The 27,415-nt window shown below is 34.6% G+C and overlaps 1 protein-coding gene across 1 annotated transcript; it reads right to left on the reverse strand.

The window, feature by feature from the left end:
• Positions 1 to 105: 105 nt before the first annotated feature.
• Positions 106 to 27,387, reverse strand: CCDC172 (coiled-coil domain containing 172). Its single transcript, XM_058189110.1, has 7 exons — positions 27,309 to 27,387; positions 26,412 to 26,497; positions 23,365 to 23,481; positions 21,527 to 21,692; positions 19,163 to 19,264; positions 17,431 to 17,533; positions 106 to 205 (listed from the first exon to the last, which is right to left on the reverse strand). Exons 1-7 carry the CDS (start codon positions 27,385 to 27,387, stop codon positions 106 to 108), a joined length of 753 nt encoding a protein of 250 aa, XP_058045093.1.
• Between the last annotated feature and the right edge of the window lie 28 nt (positions 27,388 to 27,415).

The raw sequence follows: 27,415 nt of genomic DNA on the forward strand, positions 1-27,415 counted from the left end.
TAGTAGATCTACCTGCCTGATAGTACACTATTTATAAAGAAGTATTTTATGTGCAAGATAATAGAATCTATTTCTCCACCTCACACCATAATGATACATGTTAAGTTAAAAGAGTACCATCTGCAGAAATTCAATTTCCAGTTGAAGAGCCTCATAGGCATTTTCCATTTCATCTTCTTTATAATTCTCCAACTGCTTTTTAAGCCTGTGCCAATATTAAGAAAAAAAAATATCATGCCACCAGCCATGATCTGGTGAAATTGTCAGCTTCCTCTTAACTGCAAACCTAATCCTAATTTAACCTTGATTACTTTAGCAGGAATTTACAAAGCCCCCAATAATTGGTGGGTCATGCATTAATACGCAGTTATAAATTGCAACCAAAATTAGTTATGAGATAACAACTATATTCAACAACCTAGAAATCACAATGCAGTATCAGCCAAAGATTAGCACTATGTAGAAATTAAAATAATTTGGGGGAAATGACGTTTATGTCTTAAACTTGCACTACAGATCTTTGTATAATTTATTTCTCAAGCCTTGGAAGAAAATGATTGTTTATGCCCTTTTAGATAGTTTAGTTTAACCACAGATTAGATGTTTATTCTTGGGGTCAGCCACATTCTTTTTTATATCTATTATCTCTTATTTCATTTATAAACTATCTAGAGTTGTTGGGGAGTCAAGTAACGTCAATATTTAAATAAGTAAATAAATCTACCATATAACCGTATGAGAACAATGAGGAAAAAAAATCTTCCATAGGCTGATCCTTGGCTTCAGAATATTTTGCCAGACTATAAGCTTCCTGGTGTTCTGTTTTCATTCTGCCACAAGACAAAACTATTGCTACAGGGTGGTGGGTGTGTAGCTGCTTAGGCAGCTTAAGCATTTTGATGGTACTTTGTTTGCTTGATTCGTTAAGCACAGCATCATTTGACTGTGACTTGCAGCTTCCTGTTGGCTTCCCTATTGACTTTGCTTGTTGGAAGCCAACTGTGAAGGTTGCAAATGGCAACCATACGACTCTAGGAGGCTGCAGCTGTCATGAATGCATACCAGTTGCAAAATGTTTGAATCTTGGTCATGTGACTGTGGGGATATTACAGTGCCTGTAACTTCAAGGGTTGTCCGTAAATCTCTTTTTTCAGTGCTGTTGCAACTTCAAATGTTTTCTGAATAAGCAGCCAGTAAGCGATTATTTGATGCAACGTAAACAAGTGTGGGATAAGTGTGAGGGTTTTAAACTAAGAGCTGGGAAGCCCACATTCTATTTCTTCATTAGACATGTAACTTTACTCAATAACTTCAAGAGTCATTTTCTTTCTCAATGCAATGGTGATATTTGTAGAGAAAAAAATAGGAGGTGAGAGCACTATTTACACTGTTTTAAGCTCTTGAATGAAAGTGATGGATAGAAATCTAATAAATATATTAAATACAGTGAAACAGAAAATGTGTCTGTTTTTAGAAGATTCTCCCTTCAACATAAAAAATTAAGTATATCAAAAAAACTGCAAGAAAATACAGAAATGTATGCAATGGCTTTTTACCTAAGCAAAACAAGGCAACAAGCTTAACATTTTAATGGGGATTATTGAGTTCACATACCAAAACAATAGCAAAATATTGTTTTGAACAGTATTTTCAAAACAAACTTTTAAAGATATAGACTTATGCTTCTTCTATACTTCCTAATACATTGCTGATGGAGTCTTAGTTCAGATGACACCCTGAATATATGTCATAAAATGTCTTCAATGCACATAACGACAAGTTATTGGTAGCAGCAGGCAAAGTGCTATTCATAAAAAAATCCTGATTTTTCTAAAATAGTTTGAGAATCAGGTTACCTAAAATTAAAAAATATTTTTTCATTACAAACTATTTTATAAAGAAAACTCCTGATATAGCGCAGTTTACTTGTTGAGCATCAGAAATGTTTCTCAGGCTAATAATGCAGGTTACATAAGGGATATGTTTGAAATAAATCTTTTTTTAAAAATTAAATACATAACACATGGATATCATATTACATGAAATGTTTTACTAGCATAGAGATTATTTGAAAAATAAATTGACTGAGTGATACTAATTCCATCAGTGACAAATTAATACATAATCTTATAATAAATAGGCCAATTTTTAGTAGTGCCATAAGTTAAAAAAAAAAAAAACCTTCTGAAATATTGGAGTTATATTAAATTTATTCTGGCTTTCTTTTTGCAGCCTCTGAACTTGTTTTAGAATTTAGACCTGAAGGACAGAAGGCAATTAAAGAAAGACAACAGAAAACTGAATAGAAGTGAGACAACTATTTATAGCATCTCTTCCACAAGAAATTAAAAAGATCTAAAAACCAGGAATCCACATGCAGCATACTACCCATTATATTTGCTTAAGTAGATACTTGCTGGACCACAAAAAGGCTATTTCAGATCATTTAATGGCCCATAGTATATGCCGCCATAAAGTTATACTGCACTCCTTGTCTTACCTGTCAGGAGGCTGCAGAATGAAATTTAACTATAAGATTATATCAAATCCATTCACATTAAGAGAGGAACAATTTCTGGGGTCATTGTGGTGATTTTGAGAGTGGTAATTGAGCTTATATAAGTGTTATATTCTGGGGAGAGTATACTGGTTAGAACATGGGATGTGGGCTGAGTTTTTATAGATACAGCTATATTAGATACTGGTGAAGTTCACAGGTTTTCTGTATAGAGAATGGTATATTATTGCATGAATGCTGCTTCCATGCATAAAGATTCTGTTGAGCATAATGCTAGCATGCAGTTCTGAATTAGACAGCTATTTTAGTGAAACATTAATTCAAAACCTAGCTTCCCTATTAGTATGCCTTTATCCAATGTAGATGTTTTTATAAGCCACTCTATATCCTTCTGGCAATTGTGAGAAAAGGATCAAGCAGCTCTCAGAGAGACTTTAGTAATGTACTCACTAATAAATGAGGGCTGGAGTATACTTATCCATTTTCCAAGATTACTGTCAAACCCCTAATCATAGCACACCAAGGAAGTTGGATTCACAGTTCCATTAATGAAGCTTAATGCCATAAAAAAAAGCAGTTAGGTCGTGGAAACTAGATAAGTATGTTCCAGCTTTCATTTATGATCATAACACTCCACAATCATCTTTTTCCATAGCTACAGATCTACTATTACGTTTTGCAGTGATGTTGTTTCAGGACACCTATGTAAATACTATGCACATTTGTTGACTTTAAGGATTCATGTACACAATTATAGATAGATCACTTTTAGTAAGACTGATACAGAAGCATGATGGCTCACAAGGTTAGGATGCTGAGCTGACAATTGGCAGGCTTGTGTTCGAGACCCGATTGATGCCATAAGATGAAGTGAACTACCATCACAAGCTCTAGCTCCTGCTGACCTAGCAGTTTGAAAGCGGGCAACTGTCAGTAGCTAGACAGGTCCCACTTTAAGTGGGCAACTTAATGGGGTCATGAAAGGAGCCTGCAACCAACAAATGCTCTGTCTTACACATTGACAAAAAAAATCAGAACACAAAATACAAGCTGGATGGAGACCACCTAACAGTCGACCCTTACTCTGACAAAGACCTTGGAGTACTCAACTCAAAGGATCTAAGTGCCAGAGCTCACTGTAATGCCTTGCTGTTTACTCAAGTTCCTTTCAGAAAGGCCTCCTAAGCTACATCACAACTTGATTTCCATTGACTCTCTGTCTCCAGCCATGGAAATCAGCTGTAGTCAGAATTGGTCACAACATTGGTAGAATGGCAGTCACAGTTTGAGTTACTGTTCATCAAAGCAAGTAGTGGGAGAATTTTTCTCCCACTACTTGCTTTCATGAACAGTGACTCACTGTGACTGCCATTCTACCATTGATAAGAGAGAAAGAAGGAAAAACTTTAAAGTGACAGGTCATTGAGGAAAGGTAGATGAGAGACAAATTATTCTAGTTCTGAAGATTTCCTCCTGTCAAGCCTGCAACTTGGATTCATAACAAGGGATTGGGTAGCGGTTTCCACATGGGAAGGGAATCATCCAACCTGTCAGCTGGAGAGTTTGTTTTGTCCTCATAAGAGAGTAAGGAGGGCCCAGTGTGTGACAGCTGGTGGAGTGGATCATGATCTAAGCACAGATAAACAGCCCATTTGGATTTGAGGCAGTAAGGAGAAGATTTTATTTTTTTTTATTTTTTTTATTTTGTCACACAGTATATATAAGCACAAGCATGAAATTACTATACAATATATAGGCATATATATAAGTATGAGTATGTATTAACTATATTAATTGGATATAATGAAAGGAAACAATAGGGCAGGAATGGTAGGCATGCTTGTGCTCTTATGCACGCCTCTTACAGACCTCTTAGAAATGGGGTGAGGTCAATAGTAGACAGTTTTTGGTTGAAGCTTTGGGGATTTTGGGAAGAGACCACAGAGTCAGGTAGATACAATGGGATTCAAGCCCAGGAAATAATGAAATCAAGAAGAAAGGAAACTGCTGCACTAGACTTTTGCAGGACAAATTAAGTTGTTGAATTGTATAAATATATTTAGGGTTTAAAATATTTTAGGCTTGAAAAGAGCTTGCCTGGCTGTTGGGTGACAGAGGGGGAAAGAGAGAGATCATTTTCCAATACTATTCAATATTTTAAAATCTACAAGGAATAACAAATGGATCAACAGCTTTTCTAAATTAAGTTTCCTGCATGTGCATCTGAATAAATAAAATTATTCCCATGTGAAATTCCAATATCACAATGTACCCTAGAGCAAGTTTTTATTCTTGGATGACAAATACTGATACTGGAGTCCATAATAGAAACACTGACACATCTCTGACTATAATAGTTCCACTGTGCATCGATATAAAAAAGTTTTAGGAAATCAAAGAGCAGTTGTCATTACAGAAATTAATTCTGTATCCCAGAGATTACTCCAGAGATGGAAATTTCCTGCTTATAAAATTAACATTAAATTAAATTGAAAATATTTGCTTAAAACCAACACAATCATGGCCTTAGGCAACCTACCACTAATATTGGAGATTTGTAAAGCTCTAGTGGAAATATTTATGTGAATACAATGTTCTTTGTTCTTCTATGGTTTATTTTATTTTATTTATTTATTGTTTATATTTATATACCGCCCTATCTCCCAAAGGACTCAGTTTCATTAATACGGTTTCTTTTCCAATAATAAGACATTAAAAAAAACAATTTTCTTTTAGATTAATCAAGTAAACAAACTCTCACCAATGAAATAAAAACACGATGATATTCCAATGCTACTTCTAGATTTAAAAATGCTGCAGCAACTCACATACCTTATGCCACCAGAATTGAAATCCTGGGTTTAGAAAATTTAGAACTCCGTTGCCTTTGGCATGACCTGAGTATACCTCATAAAATCATCTGCTACAATGTCCTTCCTGTTGAAGACTACTTCAGCTTCAATCGCAACAATACACGAGCACACAATAGATTTAAACGTAATGTGAACCGCTCCAATCTTGATTGTAGAAAATATGACTTCAGTAACAGAGTTGTTAATGCCTGGAATACACTACCTGACTTTGTGGTCTCTTCCCAAAATCCCCAAAGCTTTAACCAAAGACTATCTACTATTGACCTCACCCCACTCTTAAGAGGTCTGTAAGGGGCGTGCATAAGAGCACCAGTGTGCCTACCGGTCCTGTCCTAATGTTCCGTTTGACTGTATCCAATTTGTATGGTTATTTCATGCTTATACTTATATATACTGTTGTGTTTGACAAATAAATAAAAATAAATAAATCTCAATCAGAACAATTCTTCTTGTAGAATCTGTCTCTAGAAAGGAATCACTTTAAAATATGAGAAAAGAAACAAGAAACCAAAAATGGACCAGTGACATACAGCTCATCCTTCTGAATATGTAATTTAACTTATAAATATCAGGTATGAGAAAACAGCTGTAAATCATGAATGTCAAAAAACAGGATTTGAAGGGATGTAAACATTAATTGAGTCCTTTGTAATTGAAGTGATACCTAATAGGAAAGAAGAGTTCTAATACAAAAAATATAGTTCAAGGTCTACATTTATCCTTTCACAGATCAGATCTCCCTTCCTAGGACTCTCCTACACTGAGAAGCAGTGAGTAATGTTACAGACCGAGGTTTTTCGATGGTGTGTTTTCCAGGGTGTAACCTAGAGTGTCCGCCACAGAGAATCCCAGGTGCCATTCTGAAATCCTCTGAAAGGAAGCCTGTTATACCCCCATTATCTTGCATGGTCAGATTATAGCCCTTTCTAATTATAGTACTATTTTAGTAAAAATGTACTGTATATATGAATCATTAAGTGCTATCTAGTTGCTTTTGACTCCTAACAGCCATATGAATAGATTTTCTCCATGAAGATCTGCCCCTAGCTGGCCTTCCAACACTTTATCCTTTTCCACTCTAAATAAATCCATCCACCCTGCTATTGGTCACTTTTTTATTTCCTCTCACCTTTCCTAGCATTAGAGTCTTTCCCAGAAAGCTAGCTGGGGAAGTAATGCCTTCCTGCTAAATTCATCTTCTAGTAGGAGGGGTTCTGATATGTAAGGAATATCTTCTAAACTAAGGTATATTAGATGTTGACATCCTTACTGTATAGTGTTTCAGTATTCTCTTTCCATATTATCCCATAATATATCTTTTATTGTGGCTATTTGATTTAGAACCTTTTTCTGGATTGAGAGAACTTTTGACTTTCCTTGTACCTTGTTCCTGCATACATGTTTCCTTGTTCTTGCATGCATGTTTCCATCTTCAGTGTCTTTGCAATTGTTTTCATACTACTGCTACTTATCTCTTCTAATAGCTCTCTGAAGGTTTTTGTTAAACTCCTTTCTGAGAACTTTTTCTTTAGTGGTGTTGGGTTCCCTTCTCTTTTTGGCAATTTTCAGTTTGCTCTGATATCCAGTTTGCTTTCTTGTCTGTCTTCATTTTGGGTAGTTTTTCACCTTTATTGATTTATTTGATTAATTACTTATTTAAATACATTCAATAATTCTTCTGATTTTGTAATCATGAGATTCAGGACTTCAAAGCAATTCCTGATGTTCTCCTTGAAAATGGTGGATTGATACTCAACATTGTATTGTGGAAAATAACTGTTCTTCAAACATATTTAAAGCTCAATGACAAAACTTGTTTGGAAACATTTTCCAATATATTTTATATGGCTAATTAATTAGTGAATGAAAAATTATGTGAATTGGCTTTCTAGAATTTGGTATGTTAGATGTATATTGCTTTTGAGATACATGGATCAGCTCTAAGCAAAAGGAAGTAGTTTTAAAATATGAACTGTATTGAATATGCCACATGCTTATTTTAGAGTTATAGATGTCAATAAATCAAATCATAGAATGGAATTTCAAAATAGACACTAGCAGATCAAAACAACTAGTTTAGACTGGTATTTCCTGAACTACATTTTCTAGCAAAACATTGGCATACATATACTATAAGTAGAAAATAGTTAATTGATTACAATAGTTTTCTTTATTCTAAAACTATTTATATTGAACAAATATATTTTCCTTAGAATAAAAATGTATTTTATATTTTTAATATGTATTATTATATATATATATATGTATATGTGTGTGTGTATATATATATGTATAATTGTGTGTGTGTATATATATATGTATATGTGTGTGTGTATATATATATGTATATGTGTGTGTGTATATATATATGTATATGTGTGTGTGTATATATATATCTTTGCTTTCACATCTAAGAAGCTGTATATTTTCTTAACGCTATCTTGAAATGTATTTATAGTAAACAGAAATCTAACAATTGATTTTTCAGGGCAGGAAATAAGGCAATATTTTGTCCTGGTATATGACCATATAATCCAGAAAGGTAATGGCTGTTCTTCAAAGCAATTCCTGATGTTCTCCTTGAAAATGGTGGATTGATACTCAACATTGTATTGTGGAAAATAACTGTTCTTCAAACATATTTAAAGCTCAATGACAAAACTTGTTTGGAAACATTTTCCAATATATTTTATATGGCTAATTAATTAGTGAATGAAAAATTATGAATTGGCTTTCTAGAATTTGGTATGTTAGATGTATATTGCTTTTGAGATACATGGATCAGCTCTAAGCAAAAGGAAGTAGTTTTAAAATATGAACTGTATTGAATATGCCACATGCTTATTTTAGAGTTATAGATGTCAATAAATCAAATCATAGAATGGAATTTCAAAATAGACACTAGCAGATCAAAACAACTAGTTTAGACTGGTATTTCCTGAACTACATTTTCTAGCAAAACATTGGCATACATATACTATAAGTAGAAAATAGTTAATTGATTACAATAGTTTTCTTTATTCTAAAACTATTTATATTGAACAAATATATTTTCCTTAGAATAAAAATGTATTTTATATTTTTAATATGTATTATTATATATATATGTGTGTGTGTGTGTGTATATATATATATATATATATATATATATATATATATATATATATATATATATATATATATATATCTTTTGCTTTCACATCTAAGAAGCTGTATATTTTCTTAACGCTATCTTGAAATGTATTTATAGTAAACAGAAATCTAACAATTGATTTTTCAGGGCAGGAAATAAGGCAATATTTTGTCCTGGTATATGACCATATAATCCAGAAAGGTAATGGCTGTTCTTCAAAGCAAGTTACATCCCAGTTTCCAGGCTTTGTAGATTTTTGTTATCAGTGGAGTGCATTTTGTTACCGTAATGCTGCTTTCGGACTAGTTGACCTATAGAGCTTCTGAAACCATCCTATGATGCTTGTGCAAACTAGTGTGAAATTAAAATATTTTGGAATAAAATAACTGCTAATATATAATCCTTTTATTTTTCTCAGTGTTTTAAGAATTTCTGTTATATCCTTAATATTATTTTCCTTTATTAGCATAAGTGCAGAATATATCTACTTAATACATGTTTTGCTTTAGAAAACATGCATTTCGATGCTACCTTGTTTCTAGTTAATCACCAATAAAAGTCAAGGATTTTAATGAAATTTATTCAGACGATTACAGCCTAAAAGCTTTTGCAAGGGATATTTTAACCAGGGATATAGTTACTAATGTGTACACACCTTAAGATTCCACTTATATGGTTTTATATGATGGGAACAGTGGAGGGAATCAGTATATTTTGCTAACCCAGTCAGATTTTGTAAAGAGTTCTATAGATAAAAGTAACACTAGTTCAATAATTGTTAATGTAAAAGCTTCTTAAGCTTTCAGTAAATAAATCTCTTTCTTTTCATTAAAATATTTTCATTTTGCTATAAAACAAGCCAATGAATTCAAACGCAGACAACATGCATAGCATATATCACGACTCTGGTCAAGCCTTACTTAATGTTTGTGCAAGATCACAGTTTTTTCCTTGAATTGCTAAGAAGTGAATATTTTTAAAAATGTTATACTTAGTAAATAACAACACCCCACCCTCCCTCTTTTTTTCCTTTTTTTCTCCTTTCCAGCCTTTGGGGAAAAAAATAACACATTTGACTTAAGGACCAAATATGCCACTAGTATCTGCACTGAAATTTCTTGGTCCTATCCAAATAAGAGACAGTCAAATTGCAATTTACATTCATAAGACTATTTCATCCATTATGTTAAAAACTAAATTAAGTAATTAATTCTTTAGTTAGTAGTTCATTACTAGTTTTCTAAGCTTTTATAAAGACTAGAGCCATATATGGATGAAGAAATGTCAGACAAACAAACAAGCAGGCTTTATAGAAAGATTGAGACGAGACATCAGATAGATGTTATACAAAGGATATACCATGGATAATAGAAACAATAAAAAAATATAATGAATAAACTTATTTTTGTTTAATTGACTAAGGCAAGGATTTTGATTATAAAGGCCATGCCAAAATATGGAATGTATTAAGCCTAATGGGCATAGCAAAATAGCTGATTATTTTTCTGACACTACTTTTAAGAGAAAAAAAGCTATTGTAAGAGTTAATATTGTTAAAAATAGTGGTATAGAACAAGAAATGAGACCCTGATTATATATGTATGTATGTATGTATGTATGTATGCATGTATTTTCTGATAACTATTTAATTTGTACAGGCAATATAGTATGACAGAGTTCAGAAAATGAAAGATCTGAGTTAATCTTAAATACAAAGGAGGAAAAGGTTATTTAAACTACGAAGCCTATTTCATCAATTGTATGAAAAAGCTGAGTAATTTCACTACTGACCACAATACAATAAAAATAATAATTTTATTTTCTTGGTTCAAGAGTAGTTAAAGATGAAAATTGTATTGGAGAACTAAAGGAAAAATCAATCAAAGACAATGATTAACTTAAACAAAATTGAAAGGTCAATGAAATTTGTTAAACAACAAAAATCAAAATACATTTAAAGCAATTATTTTTTCAGTGGCAAATCATGGGTGTGAAATTTGGCCACTGAAAAAGGAGAGCAAGAAAATATACACTGCAAGGTCTCAAACTGGCAGCCCATGGGCCGGATGCGTCATTGCAGGCCACGTCCACCCCAGCTCCACAAAGGGGAAAAACGTCGTGATATGTCATATGATAGCAATGTGACACTGCAAGTTTGACACCCGTGTTATACAGTATATCATTGCATTATGGATTTGAGGATGGTTATTAAAAGTTTCATTGGTTGTAAGAATGAAACAGCTGCTCCTGAATGAAACCAGATTGACTATTCTTCTAAAGCTATGTTCAACAAGCACTATGGACTACAAACAAACAAAAATTGTTTGACAATAATGAAAGTAGAAAGAAACGACAAGATGGATGGAAAGGATCAAAAATTTACTGAAACATTCTTTAAAAAGCTTCACATTATCACTAGGAATAAATTTAGTGAACACCAATTCATATATCAATCTCAGGCTAGGCCTAACTCAGTGCTAACTTACTTAATTAACTTATTTGTTCAAGAAATAAAAAGCTCAATTAAAAAGATTCCACATTACTGGCCTAATAAAATAAATGATTAAACACTGGAAAACATTTAAACAATGAATGAACTGATAGGAACAGAATTATTTTTCTGCTGAATTTCAGCTTCTCAAGTTTATTTATATCTTCTTTAGTCAGTGCTGGCTTGTCACTCCTTATGTATTCCTTATCATACTGAAAGTTCAGCTGAAAACTTGTGAAGAATATAATAAAAATGTAATGAAAGTTAGTATATGATGAGGTATCATTCAAAGATTAATTTCTTAATCTCTAAATATGTTGCACAAATATCTGGCATGGCAAGCTTTAAACAATTGTAATGATTCATAGTAGAGACTCTCAAATTTCTCTTGGAAGTCAGATTAAAATCCTATGTAATCAATTCCCAGGTCTATTTCTCTTTCCTCCTTCTCCAAAAGCTATTGTTTTCTTCTCTCAGCATTCCTTTTTTCTTTTTAAAGGGTAACTCAAGTTAACCCAGCTAGAGCAGGAATAGCAAAAACAGCTTTCCAACTTTATTAGATGAAAACAATTTTCCCATCTTCACCTTCTCTTAGGGATTCTTGAGAAAAATCAACTTCCCAGCCACAGGGAATCAATCAATCTATCTATCTATCATCTATCTATCTATCTATCTATCTATCTATCTATCTATCTATCTATCTATCTATCTATCACCTATTATCTCAGAAACATTATTCTGAAACAAAGAAATAAAGGAAGAAATAGGTGATTTGGGGAGAAGTGTTCATAATAAACAAATTAAAACTTTTTGGCAAGTTAGACCTCATACATAAATCAATCTATAACATTTTCTGGGTATTTTTTTACAGGTATAGATATGGATTCTTGATGTTGATATCATCCATGCAGAATTGCTTAGGCCTGTACCACCATAACTATCACAGTCTTGTGCCAGATATTTGGGGAAAAGTACATGCCCAGATACCTATCAGGTATACTACTGTGGGCAAGAATCCCACAGAAGAAATGGAGTGGCCTTCATAATCAATAAAAAAGTAGGTGTCGTGTCCCACTCCTCCGCTGACGGCCGGGTTAGGGAAATCCGAATCAGGCTTGCCTCTGCAGCTCTGCCCAAAGTCCTAGCAAAGTCCTCAGAGCAGGCAGGAGACCAGAAAGTGACTTCAGCAAGATAAGTTCGACTTTGCCTGACTCAGAGACTGCCAGAAAGCAGATCCTTTATATAGGCCATGGGGTGTGGCTCCATGACTCAGCACTTATCCAGGCCTGCCCCTCCCTTCCTTCTGTTGCCTCCGCCTATCCAGTCTTCTGATGCGAGGGTCACTCCAATCAGCAGCTGTTGGAAATAAACTTTCCTCAGGCTCACATGCTGTGGAGGAGGGGGAGGGGTCTAGCTGCTCCGTTTGCCTGGGCATGGAGCCAGGGCTGGGGCCGGGGGGTGCTCCCTCCTCTGCAGCCTGCTTGGGCATGGAGCCAGGGCTGGGACCGGGAGGTGCCCCTTCCTCTTCAGCTTGTCTGGGTATGGAGCCAGGACTGGGGCCGGGAGGCATACATTCCTCTGTGTTCGGGAGCAGATAAAAAGGCCCCGGCTGCTGTGAGAGCGGGCAAGACACAACAGTAGGAAAAGCAATACTGGGATACAATCCCCAAAATGACAGAATGATCTCAGTCCGAATCAAAGGCAAACCATTCAATATCACAGTAGTTCAAGTCTGCCCCAACCACTGGTGCTGAAGAAGATGAAATTGACCAGTTCTATGAAGCCCTACAGCACCTGATAGAATTAACACCAAAAAATGATGTCCTTATCATCATGGGAGATTGGAATGCTAAAGTAGGAAGCCAAAAGATAACCGGAATAACAGGCAAGTATAGCCTTGGAGTACAAAATAAAGCAGGGCACAGGCTGATAGAATTCTGTCAAGACAATACGATGGTCATAGCAAACACTCTTTTCCAACAACCTAAGAGACGACTCTACACATGGACATCACCAGATGGTCAACACAGAAATCAGATTGACTATGTGCTCTGCAGCCAAAGATGGAGAAGCTCTATACAGTCAGTAAAAACAAGACCAGGAGCTGACTGTGGCTCAGATCATGACCTTCTTCTTGCAAAATTTAGGCTTAAACTAAAGAAAGTAGGGAAAAGCACCAGGCCACTCAGGTATGAACTAAATCATATCCCTGATGAATATACAGTAGAGGTGACAAATAGATTTAAAGAATTAGATCTGATAGACAAGAGTGCCTGATGAACTATGGACGGAGGTTCACAACATTGTACAAGAGGTAGCAACTAAAACCATTCCAAAGAAAAAGAAATGCAAGAAAGCAAAATGGCTGTCTGAGGAAGCTCTGCAAATAGCTGAGGAAAGAAGGGAAGCGAAAGGCAAGGGAGAAAGAGAAAGATACACCCAGTTGAATGCAGAATTCCAGAGAATAGCTAGAATAGATAAGAATGCATTTTTAAATGAACAGTGCAAAGAAATAGAAGAAAAAAATAGAATAGGGAGGACCAGAGATCTATTCAAGAAAATTGGAGATATGAAGGGAACATTTCATGCAAAGGTGGGCATGATAAAGGACCAAAATGGCAGGGACCTAACAGAGGCAGGAGAGATTAAGAAGAGGTGGCCAAATTACACAGAAGAACTATACAAGAATGAGCTTAACATCCCTGATAACCACGATGGGGTGGTCACTAACCTTGAGCCAGACATCCTAGAATGTGAAATCAAATGGGCCTTAGGAAATCTGAGCAACAACAAAGCTAGTGGAGGAGACAGTATTCCAGCTGAGCTATTCAAAATCTTAAAAAATAATATACAAATGGATGAAGACTATTGCTTAACACAGTGTAAGCCGCCCTGAGTCTTCGGAGAAGGGCCTTCTCTGTGGCAGCTCCTACCCTCTGGAACGAACTTCCCCCAGGACTTCGACAACTTCCTGACCTTTGGACCTTCCGCCGCGAGCTGAAAACATATTTATTCTTCCGCGCAGGACTGGCATAGGATGTTTTAGAATTTTATTATTGGGTTTTAAATTTTACTGGGTTTATGATTTTAATTGTAGTTTTAAATTAGGGCCAAATTGAATTAGTTTTTTAATTATTAATTTTACTTGTATTGTATTTATGTACTGGTTATTTTACTTGGCTGTGAACTGCTCTGAGTCCTTCGGGAGAAGGGCGGTATAAAATGAAATTATTATTATTATTATTATTAAGGGCGGGATATAAATTCAAATAATAAAAAAAAAGACGCAGTAAAAATGCTACACCCAATTTGCCAGCAAATTTGGAAAACTCAACAATGGCCACAGGATTGGGAAAGGTCAGTTTACATTCCAATTCCAAGGAAAGGCAATGTCAAAGAATGTTCAAACTATCGCACCATTGCACTCATTTCACATGCTAGTAAGGTTATGCTTAAAATCCTACAAGCTGGCTCCAGCAATATGTGGATCGAGAATTACCAGAAGTACAGGCAGGATTTCGTAGAGGCAGAGGAACTAGAGATCAAATTGCCAACATACGCTGGATCATGGAGAAAGCTAGGGAGTTCCAGAAAAACATCTACTTCTGCTTCATTGACTATGCTAAAGCCTTTGATTGTGTGGATCACAACAAATTGTGGCAAGTTCTTAAAGAGATGGGAGTAGCAGACCATCTTATTTGTCTCTTGAGAAACCTGTATGCGGGTCAAGAAGCACAGTGAGAACTGGACATGGAACCATTGATTGGTTCAAAATTGGGAAAGGAGTCCAGCAAGGCTGTATACTATCACCCTGCCTATTTCACTTATATGCAGAACACATCATGAGAAAGGCGGGGCTAGATGAATCAAAAATTGGAATTAAGATTGCCGGAAGAAATATCAACAACCTCAGATATGCAGATGATACCACTCTAATGGCAGAAAGCAAGAGGAACTAAAGAGTCTCTTGATGTGGGTGAAGGAGGAGAGTGCAAAAGTTGGCTTGGAACTCAACATTAAGAGAACTAAAATCATGGCATCCGTCCCTTTCAATTCCTGGCAGATAGATGGTGAAGAAATGGAGGTAGTGACAGATTTTATTTTCCTGGGCTCCAAGATCACCGCAGATGGGGATTGCAGCCAAGAAATTAAAAGACGCTTGTTCCTGGGGACGAAAGCTATGGCAAATCTAGACAGCATATTAAAAAGCAGAGATATCACCCTGCCAACCAAAGTGCGTATAGTCAAAGCAAACTTCCCAGTTGCAATGTATGGCTGTGAAGGTTGGACCATAAGAAAGGCTGAGCGCCAAAGAATTGAGGCCTTTGAACTCTGGTGCTGGAGAAAACTCCTGCGAGTCCCTTGGACTGCAAGGCGAACAAACAAGTCAGTCCTAGAGGAGATCAACCCTGACTGCTCTTTAGAAAACCAGATCCTGAAGATGAAACTGAAATACTTTGGCCACCTAATGAGAAGGAAGGACTCACTGGAGAAGAGCCTAATGCTGGGAAAGATTGAGGGCAAAAGAAGAAGGGGACGACAGAGAACGAGGTGGCTGGATGGAGTCACTGAAGCAGTAGGCATGAGTTTAAATGGACTCCAGAGGATGGTAGAGGACAGGAAGTCCTGGAGGAATGTTGTCCATGGGCCGCGATGGGTCAGACACGACTTTGCAACTAACAACAACAACAACACATGCCCACAGGATTGGAAACAATCAGTTTTCATTCCGTTGCCAAAAAAAAAAAAAAAGAGTAACTCCAAGGATTCCTCCAATTGCCCTCATAATTTATACTGGCAAGATTCATCTTAAGATCATACAACATCTAATGCTGACCATAAATAAGGAATTAGCAGATGTTCAAGCTAGTTTTAGGAGTCATGGCACTTGTGACCATATTGCAAATTTACACTGGATCATGAAACAAATATAATTAGATAAAGGGCCAGAGAAATACCAATAGCAATAGCACTTAGACTTATATACCGCTTTACAGTGCTTTACAGCCCTCTCTTAGGGGTTTATAGAGTCAGCATGCTGCCCCCAACAATTTGGGTGCTCATTTTACTCACCTCAGAAGGATGGAAGGCTGAGTCAACCTTGAGTCTGGTGAGAATTGAACTGCCAGATTGCAGTCAGCTGGCAGTCAGCAGATGTAGCCTGCAGTACTGCACTCTAACCTCTGTGCCACCTATAACACTGTATCATTGTTCACCACAAAAAAGGCCTTAATAGCAGCTGTAAGTCAGAATCATATTTTGTTTTCCTCCAACAGTCCTCTATATTTCCTGTGTTATTAGTTACTTTTTGAGTAATGTGCACTTTGACTTTTAATGTAATTAAAAATAGCTTGTCCATGGTATCAAATGATTGGATACCACTTAAAAAACTCAATAGAAATTGTGGGAAACAAATATATAATTTGACAGAGTTAATGTGCCACTCATACAAACATCATTTAATTTATTCTATTAAGCAGGGTAAGAGATTAATAACAGAGGATAATTAATTAGATATTTAATTAATAGAAGTTAACAAACAGTTAATATAATAACTATTTGTCAATAGTTAATTAACAGATTAATAGAGGTTAACACCTACACTGACCCTGGAAAGAATGGAAATGTGTGTGTGTGTGTGTGTGTGTGTGTGTGTGTGTGTGTGTGTGTGTATGTGGTGTATAAAGAGGAAAATATAAAATGCATAATTTTAAATATAATATAATAGGGCTCAAACAGTTTAAATTATAGAAAGTAAAATTGTTAAGTTTCATATAGGTTACTTCTATTTTATGTATAAACCTTTATTTTAGATAATGTTCAATAATTTGTTTAATGATACATCACTTTCAGTTTATCTTCCAAAAATCTCAATGTTTTTCAAGATGTCCTTTACATGTTATTTCTGTTTAAACTTTTTATTCAGTCCCATCACAAGAGTGTAATTGCAAATTATAAGATAGTAAGTAACCTTGGTCCTCAGCACTTTTGCACTTAAAATTCAATAGCACTTTCCTATACTGAATGTGTAATGATATAGTAATAAAAATACTCCAAAGGGAGTATATTATTTATGAAGAGATGACAATTTCATTCTAGAAAGTTTACTTACATAACAGAATACATAATACAAAAGTGAGTTTTGTAGTGTGTATTGTATCATAGGCTTACAGACCTGAAACTGATCTTATCATTTAGAGTTTTTTTGTAATGTACCGTATGTATCACCAATTCATTTTCTCTATCTACACACAAATACTGAAGCAAGGAATAGTTAGAACATTTATTTATGTTTCAACCTTTTGTGAAGATAAAAAGAAAAACTGGCAGAAAAGACTACATTATGCTGGGCAAAAAAGAAAGAAAGAAAGAAATATTAATAGCAACTTGTTACATTATAAAAGAGTATTTTTACCTTATATATTCCGGATCAGTCTGAAGTTTTTCATAAATTGTCATTTTTTCTAATTCTAAGCAGTTTGTGATAGATTTAGTTTCTGCTATTTCTTTTTCAACATCTAAAAAGAAATGACACTATTTATAATAAACTATTATCCATTTATACTAGACAATTAAAAAAACTACAATAAACTCAATAGATTGGTTCTTTGAACAGCTCCAGGCCAAAGGTCGAGTAGTCTCCACATACCAAAATTCTCAGGTTCAATTTGCAGTTACACCAGATTAGGAACAAGAAGGTTTGAACTGAAATCCTGGTTATTTCTGGTAGTGAATGCAGACTTCTGCATGTCAAGCATAAAAGAGAATGGTCTGGATCAGAGGTATAGGAACATTTTGCAGGTCCTCTGTTGGATATAAATGATCCTACCTGCCTAGACCGGCAACACACACAGATAAAAGCAGGGAGCAGTGGGTAACAGGCATGGGAATGTTACTTAGAAGGTTAGAATGGGTGAAGAAAACAATAAGAAATGCTGGTCTTTGAAAGGAGAGAAGCCTTTTTGCTTTAAGCCCCAGAGTAGGAAGTTAAGCAATTGCAAATAGAAGGAAACAGCAGCCAGCTAAGCATGTCCAAAGCTACCACAGTTGGAGGAAATACATCTAAAGCAGCATCAAGGCCAGAAAAGCCCAGACTGAGCCCAAACCAGCTTCAGTAAAACAGCCACAGCGTCAGATTCCAAAAATGTCAAGACTTTTATATGAATTAGTAATGTGACGCCAGAAGCAGTTTGTATGAGGCTTAGCAAGAGGTCTGCAACTTCAGAAATGCTGTAGGTGAGGTTATTGAAAAGGCCCTGTAGACCATGGGGGAAGCTACCTGGACTACTAAGAGACCTCTCTGGGCAAACTACTCTAGCTGAATTGAATATAATTAGCAGGTGATTACAGAAGAGATCTAGGGGTAGAGCTCTTGCTGTCAATTGCTAACTAGGTTGAACTTCCTGGGATACTGGGTGTATGCAATACAGCCCAATGGGAGGCAATACAGCCCAGTGGGAGGAACTTGTGAGCCTATTTGCTTGTGTATTTTCCATTCACAATAATATACCAATAGTAGCAAGTCTTAGTATTTATAGAAAGCATAGCCAATGGTCAGGTTTTCTGGAATTTATGGTTCAGCCAGTTGAGCTGGCATTGGTAGATTCCACTTATGCACTGTAATATTGACTTATATGAATCAGTAGTTTGAGCTAAAAATAGAAGATAAGTTTTAAGAGAGGAAGCTCAGGAGACTGAGCTTAAAATACAATGTAGTTAATTTATTAAGTCAAAGTTAAATTAGGATGTGATTAATCTTACAAAATTAATTGATACAACACAATATATGTCAATTATGTTGATAATGAAGAATGAAATACATTTAACAATATGAGAATAGAAAGTGTAAAACCAGAGCTTATTTTGTAGGTTTTGTTATAGTAACTTTCAAAAGTAACGAGAATGCTTATTTTTTTAAAAAATCTCTTTTTAGCAATAAAATTTGCTAAAATTCCCAAGCAGTGCAGGATAAGTTTGTTCTTTTATTTGTTTATTTATATTTTACTATGTAGTCATTTTAAAGTAATTGAATATATGGTATTTTCTGCTTTCTCATAAAGTGTTTTCCTGTGAGGATAAATTTCAAACACTATTTCTCAAATTATGCTTGAACATTAAATCAGCTGAACATCAGGTAAGCAATATACCTGTGAGTTTCCTCTGGAGGGTAGATAAATCCTCTTTTAATTCATTCTTCTGTAGATGAAATATTTTTAATTGAATTGTTTCATGCTCCATTGATTCTATTTCTAAGAAAGTAATAATTTTCAAGTTAGAAATCTATTAACAATGTAATATTTATTACAAAACTGTATGGCATGCCCTTTCTAAATGTTTTGAAATAGAACTATATAAAGAAACTAATAAAATCCAGTTCTGCAAGAAATTATATACAGTATATTTCTGCATTTAATAATCACATATAGATTTCCTGCTAACAGATATATGCATGTTTTAACTATTGCACAGGATTACATCTTATTCTATGTGCATTTTTATTGATAGTTTTGTTGTCCATTTATATGAGAAATTATATTAATTTGAAAAATAGGTGACTAATTTGAACCTAAATGTGAACAAAAAAAATATTTATGATCAACAACAAAACAGTAAATGTTCAAAATTTGTTCTCCTAAATAAGAGAAAAGTAATAGAAGAAAAATACTATATACAATTTGCTTAGTAGCAATGATACACCGCAGATGCTGTTTTAGTTAATAGTGTGTTAGAAAGCTCATAGCACAGTTTGCATCCTGTGAAATACTAGTTTAACTACTGCTGCTTCTCACTGGTTCATTTTAAAATTCACGTTTTCTCATACAAGAGCTTGCAATTATACAGATTTATTTGACTAATTACCTTCATATAAAAAAATGATATGAAAATTGGTGTCTGCTAAGTTAGTCATTTGATGGATACATTAGATTGTACCAAACTGTTGAACACACTACCTGTGAAATTAAAGTTGCCAACTATTGCCTGAATAGTTGCCTCTATTCACTTTGCTTTCAGAAAGTATTATTTTTAATACAAATTTTATACTTATTTTAGTAATTGTGTGAGTTTAATGTGGTTTTCTTTTGCATTTTTGCTGTATGTGTTTCTAAGCACAATAATGTTTCTTATCACAAAGGGCATAATATGGTATCCTATTCTATTAGTACTTGTTGATCAAAGCAGTATTTAGCATGTGGTTTCCCATGCAGATTTCCTGCATTTCATGATATCATTGAAGAAAGCATTTTTCAGTTACAAGTACGCTTCCAGTAGCAGCAGGAATGGTTTCATGGCAAAACCTGTAATTCTTTCTCCTTATAATTCCATATATATATATATGTTCAGTGTTGCATTTTTCCACATTTATTGTTTAATGGTTACTTTTCAAAGCAGGTAATTGATATATCCTTTTTTTGGGGTACAGAAACATTTTTTGTGCTTTTGATTTTCTGTTGGAATAATTCTACAATCTAAAGTCTTTATCAAACTGTCAGTCTGTAACACTGCTGATGCCACAAGAGAAAAATTTTCCCAATGTAGCAGTTCTTAGGAGCCACATATCCTCAATGTATTGGTAGATGCTACTGATGTCATGAAGCTTTCTTGTCTGCGACTGCTGCAGTTATCCTATGACCAATTTTGTGTGATGCAGCTGCTATCCTTGTCATGATTAATATTCGGTGCTCATAGAGAAGGCCATGAAAGAATGTCTGTGATACTATCCTAAAAAATGATCAATTTGGTATGAAAAATGATCAACTTGACTGCTACCTGTGCTAATTACAGCTCACACTGACTCTACCTCTAGACCAGGGCTGTCAAACTCCCAGCCCACGGGCTGGATGAGTCACAAGTTGACCATGCCCATGCATGGTTTAGCAAAGGGGAAAAAGTTCCCATATTTATTTATTTTTTTTATTTATTTATTTGTCATAACAATATATACAAGCATTGCATAAAGGGTTATATAATATATGAACATATATATGAGGAGAAACGAGGTACTATAAACATATATATACATAGGGGAAGAAACAATAGGACAGGAACGGTAGGCACGTTTGTGCTCTTATGCACGCCCCTTAGAGTCCATATGTCACATGGCGCCGCCATGACACTGTGAATTTGAAACCCTTGCTCTAGACTTTGAGGTTTAGAAATATTTAAAAAAATATTTGTTATGTACAACTAATATTATTTTCATATTTTAGTATTTACTAAGGAAGTAGGATACAATAGCAAATGGAAGGTTGGAAGATAAATAATAATAACTTAAATCTAGCCTCTAGTATATCCTACATAAATATAATAGAGTGTCAAAATCCACAGTTAGTTCTCTGCAGCAGACAGGAAGCTTCACTATAATATACTGTTTTTCACTTTAGTCAAATGGTTATATTAAATAAAAAATTTAAAGTCTGGAAAAAATATGAGTTTATTTTGCCAGAGAGTTTTAGTACAAACATTTATGTTCTGCAGTAATCTAAGTTAAAATGTTTAAACTGAAGACCTACCTTTTCTCAGAAGACTTTCCTTCTCATCTAGTTCTCTTATTTCAGTCTGAGCTCTTTTTTTAATTACAAGTTCCCGATTTAAAATTAACCCATATTCATTGTTGAAATTTTTAATTTCCTTCAAAAATGTTTCATCTTCTTCAGCAATTTTTGTCTTTATATTTTTCTTATTGTTATAAAATGTAAAAAGTGTAAATGAAAAAAATTAACCTTAAATTACCTTTTAAATATATATTTTAATATATAAAAAATACTGGGAGATATGTCAAAACTATAATACCCACAATACTGATCTTAGAAATAGAATACAAATATAAGAGTATGTATTATAAGAAGAGAATAAAAATATTCACCTTTGTACACTATGGAAATTTCCCATTTGACTATGAATATGGGAAAAATCACTTATTTTTGATGCATGGCCTGCATTTGTCATAAATAATCTCAGCTTATTTCAGTATAATTTATTTCAAAGTACATTTCCTTATGAGGAATATATTTTATGTTTGTTAATATTACAAGAATAATAGCAACCACGTTCACTGAAAAATGCCAGCATGGAATGGTAAGGAAATAAGTAGCATCATGTCCTTAATTGAAAACAGAATTAATTGCCTTTCTCTTAGAACAATCCATCCTTTTAAGCCCATATCATTTGAACCAAAAACTTAAATTTCTTAAGAAAAATGACATAAAGTTATTTTGCCTTGAGTTCCCTCACAGACCTGAGTACCTACTTATCTTCTACCTGCTTAGTTTAGGTAAGCAATTGAGAGAAATAGGAATTATTCCTGTAAAAGCAAAGAGCAATAATTATGCCATGTTTATTCTCTATGTAACCTTAGAACACAGTAACATAACCCAGTCACATTAAGTAAGGAAATCGAGTGTAAATGTTAATAAGAACAAGGTTAGCAATAACAAAGTTATAAATCTATTATGGCAAGGACATTGTTGCTCAACACAAAATCTGGCCCAAAAAAGCCAATTGTCAGGAAGCCAGCCATCATGACAGATGTCATGTTAAAATTAATAGTTTATTGTTAAAGTAAAGCAACTGTTGTTAAGGATGTAGCAATGATTGTGCAAGGGGATATATAACGATATAACCATATAAGGGAATAATAAGATTGTGAACCCAGAAAGGGGCAGTTATGGGGGACTGGTCTTGGAAAACGTATTTAAAGGTTCCTTTGTCTCATGGCTCTCTGTCAGCTACCTAGATTACCACAGAGGGTCAGCTTTTGCAAAAGCTTCAATAAAGGCTCTTATATTGTTCATCGTGTCGCTTGTTGATTCAGCTTGAGAAATTCAAATCTCACAGTAATAGTAGCAATTTATTAGTTACTAATAATAATATGATTGTGTTAAATAATAAATCGTTCCTATCACCCATCTCCTTCCACTTATGACTGTTTGACTGTAACTTTGTTGCTGGTATCCTTATGATTTATATTGATATTAATTGTTTCCTGATTGCTTATTGTACCCTATGACTAAGTATTGTACCTTGATGATGGTATCTTTTCTTTTATGTACACTGAGAGCATATGCACCAAGACAAATTCCTTGTGTGTCCAATCACACTTGGCCAATAAAATTCTATTCTATTCTATTCTATTCTATTCTATTCTATTCTATTCTATTCTATTCTAAAAAAAATATTTTTTTATTTGTGGAAATAAATTATCATAATTAGTTGTAAAAATCAATTATCTTAACTTATGGGCTGAAAACCCATTAATTGTTGCCTCATTAGAACTCCAAACCTTTGGGCTAAGTGTAATTCTAAGAAGATCGGATACTACATATTTAAAATGCTACCATTGGAAACATACATATGCTTCAAGATTAGTATTCTTCTGACTTAGAAGATCAGCTTTCTGTTTTTCTAAACTCTCTTTCCGTTTCTTGAAAAGTTCCAAGTTAAAGAGCTTTTCAGATAGCAACTGAGCCTATAAAAAGAAAAATATACAAGTTGTGAAATTAAAAACAAGTGGCGTTTTTTGTTATGGCTTGTTGTTGGACAGATGTTACATGTATGACAATATTTGTAAGATTTTAAAAACCAATATAAACACATTTTTAAAAATAGTATTATCTATTATTCCAAATGACCAAAATGAATCAAGTTGTTGTGGCTCCAGCCCCCCTCCCGGGCCTGGCCCCCTGCCAGAAAGCTACTCAGAGAGTGAGGGGGAAGGGCCATCAGGGCTCCCTTCTGCAGGGCCAGCTTTCCTGGCTTCCAGGAGCCAGAGGCAGGCCAGGTGGAAGAGGTGAGAAGGCCTCCGTCTCCTGTATCTCCCCCCACCCAGAAAATGCTTCCAGACCCAGCTGAGGACAATCAGTCCTGGTTAGATCCCAGGTTTCGTAGACAAGAGAGGCGGGAACAACAGAAGCAGGGGTGGGGCAGGCCTAGAAAGTGCTGAGTCACAGAGCCACACCCTACAGGGTATAAAAGCAGGAGCAGCTGCTATACTGCTTCGTGACGAACAAATCCAATTGCCTAGAGAGAACTTGAGCTGAAGTGCTTTTATTCCTGACTTCCTGGTTGACACGCCGGCATCAAGAAAGATAACAGAAAAACCTTGGCAGACACTCGCTGGGTTGCTGCCAGAGCTGATAGCTGCTGTGGACTCAATTGCCGGCTAATTGAGTCATTTCTTGTGGCTCCCGGGCTGGGGGAAGGGACAGAACACAAGTCTTTTAAAATAGGTAGAGGTCCTGCATTTAGACAACCTTTCTGTTTCAGAAGAATTTGGAGATGCAGATCCAAGTTTTGTCTTCCAAACCTCTAGCTGCCAAACTTTATCTCTGGTTCAGTTTTCCTTATATTTGAGACTGCTTGATTGCAAATGCCTTGGAAATAGCTCACTGTCATGGAGAAACAGAGCATTCGCTCTCCCACCCAGAGCTCACTGTTAGTGAAGGACTTTGTCTCTTTGGTCATTATAGAACTGGGACATGCTGGCCAAGGAGTGACTACATTTATATTGGATTATACTGGTCACATCAGCTGTGTCCTAAACTACTTACGCAATATATTCTTGAGAGCAACATTTTTGAAAAGAAAGTACTGAACTTTGAAAGGTAAAATACTATAATTCAAAGTTCTAATTACATGCTACCTAGTTTTTCACAAGAACATACCAAAAATGTATACTTCCTTGATCAAAAGCATTTCGGCCACATGTGCTTTTCCCCCCTCTGTATTTCTCTATATATTTATAATATCTTGAATGCATGAAAATTAGAAATAAAATTTGTAGAGCAATCTGGAAATGGAATTTAGAATGGAACTGCAGTCAACCTAATACACACTGCATTAGAAGAGCATATTTTGAATTTTTTCACTATGCCAAAACTGATAAGTGGTGACAGTTTTAATGGTGAACTGAATTTATTTCATCCAACAGAAGTAATGCATATTGGCTATTTCAGGATTGTGAATGCATGCAACAGACTTTTGAAAAATAAATTGAGCTAAATAAGTTAATGTTCATTGACCTTTATGTAATTAATTATGTGAGTTTAAAGTTATAATTGGTTTAGGAATGCTTTTCTAGTTTTCCTCATTTGTAATTCATAGAAATTGTTTCCCCACTTTCACCAACCTTCTGTATCTGCCATAGTAACCAAAACTGTAAATCAGAATGAGTCAATAGCAAATTAGTGATGTATACATGGAATTATGATTGTCATAAATTATTTTATAAACAGCAACCAAATGAATGTCATTGCCTGGCAAAAATGGCAATATAGTTCTTGTAATTTTGCAGAAGGGACAATGGGTTTTCTCTTCTGTGACTTTGGTTTACAGTTAAATGAGAGGTCATGAAAAATTCAAGAATGTTCAAGAACGTTCAAACACATTCTTTGGATAAACTGTGAATTTCTGTATATTTGTATTATATCTTCCTAACTTATTTATAGTCTTTAGCAATAAACAAAAAAGACCCAATATTTTAAAAAATGAGATATAGCTGAACAGTCTTCTAATTGAAAGCATTAGATTGATTTTAAATAGCTTAACAACTTAATGGGCAGTTATAGGTTTTATATATATATGATCTGCCTACAATATGCTGTTGAAATGAAATTACAGATATGGAAAATTCTGAATCCTGTCTCAGACGAACCTAAAAAAAATAGTCCCTTGAGTTCTTGCATTTGGAATCTCTCCTAATTTATTTTCAAGGTAATCTGAAAGGACTTGGAAAAATGTTCTGCTCATTTTTATGAAGTTTTGATTAATTTTATGAAAAACTCTCCAATGAAAGCAAATGCAATCAAAACAAATTTCTAAACTTGCAAGGAACTGAAGTGAGAAAAAATTGCGAATCTTTAAAAGCTTATTTCTTTTTTAAGAATTCCTGAAAGTTTTTTCTGAACATGCTTGAGAGCACTTCTTACGATTCCTTAAATGGTACTTGAAATAAGTTAAATCACAATTTACCCTATCCTCTTTTAGAATAGTTGCAAGGATTAGATCAAAAAATTGTGTTTTATTTTCATATTAGTATTGCCAAAACATAATTAATAAATAGTATTTTCCATTATCTGGTTCATTTTTGTCATCAGACACTAGGATTGAACTTGATGTTCGCATTTAACCACTATCAAGAAACATAACAAAATTTAATACCAATAAATAGCAAAATGTAAAAGAATTTTCCTTCCTTCCTTCCTTTTGTATCTTCTATGCCTTTACAATAATCCTGTTGAACAGTTCTAATACTATAAAACAGTGATGCTCTGTATGCTAACACATATGATCATAATAAATTCCACCTATTTTTTAATATAAATGTTGATATATAACAAAAAGAAAACCGTAAAAGATATCAAAAGTTATAACATTAGTTTAAAAATCCATTGCTCTTACTTCGATTTCCAATTTTTGTTTTTGTTCACCAAGTTGCTGTGTAATCTGATTAGCTTTTTCATGATTTTTGCTTATATCCTGTTTAACTGCAATATAAAACATACACTTATACATTGAATATATTCAGAAACATTCTTTTTTCATGAACATGAAATATTCAAAGATATTTGATCAATGAACTGAGTTGTGGTACCAAATGGTAGTAAATTCATTTTGAGTACCACTGTGAATAAGTCAGCATTAATCAGTTTTAGGAAAAATAACACCTTTTTTTGAACTCAATAGGCTGTCCTATTTATTCCAGAGAATAAAAACCTTCAATAATTTTGGTTAGCCAGAAATCTTCAAAGGAAATTCTCTCTCTCTCTCTCCCTCCCTCCTCCTCCCCCACCTCTCACACACCCACCATTTTTCCAGTTCTCAAAAATCAGTTCCAAATCCCTGCAGAAAGTAAATAAACACTTTACCATATGGCAATTGAACAATACAAACCATTGTTAGGATATCGTAATTCTTCATGATTGCTGTGCTGTTCTTTTATTCAATTACTTAGTCTCAAAGGGACATTTAAAGTTACCATGTTGTGCCAATTAAAAAACACACACACACACATCCATGGTTTTGAAACAACAGGGGAAGTTTGATCAGAAAAACTTGGACAAAATGAGTAACAATAATAACAACAATAATAGCAACCAGGGCAACAACAAAAACTAAGGCTTCTTAACAATCAGATGCAGCAATCTGTGGCACGTCTACATATTGGCTTCTCTGCATTCGTATCACAGGTCAGTCTGAAGCAGCAAGCCTGCTTTATGTATTTAGGCCTCCCCTCTTATAAAGATCCCTGCATAGTATCTGTGTCTTAATCTTAATTAAATAAGGGTAGGCCCTGACCTTGATGCATCAGACACCTCTTTTCTTCAGCTTTCTGTTCTACGAGGAAGATTTGCTGGAACAAGGAGTCTAGGTTCATTTTGAGATTTCTGTGTATGTGGAGAGGA

The sequence above is a fragment of the Ahaetulla prasina genome, chromosome 6, assembly GCF_028640845.1.
Source record: "Ahaetulla prasina isolate Xishuangbanna chromosome 6, ASM2864084v1, whole genome shotgun sequence".
NCBI lineage: Eukaryota > Metazoa > Chordata > Lepidosauria > Squamata > Colubridae > Ahaetulla > Ahaetulla prasina.

Excerpts from the sequence above, each read along its gene's own strand:
- CCDC172 (XM_058189110.1), bottom strand. The coding sequence starts at position 27,387 with ATGAACCTAGACTCCTTGTTCCAGCAAATCTTCCTCGTAGAACAGAAA. Across the intron at positions 21,693-23,364 it reads ATACTAATCTTGAAGCATAT|AAAAATATAAAGACAAAAAT; the intron begins GTATGTTTCCAA and ends TATAACAATAAG. Across the intron at positions 19,265-21,526 it reads GGAAAGTCTTCTGAGAAAAG|AAATAGAATCAATGGAGCAT; the intron begins GTAGGTCTTCAG and ends TTACTTTCTTAG.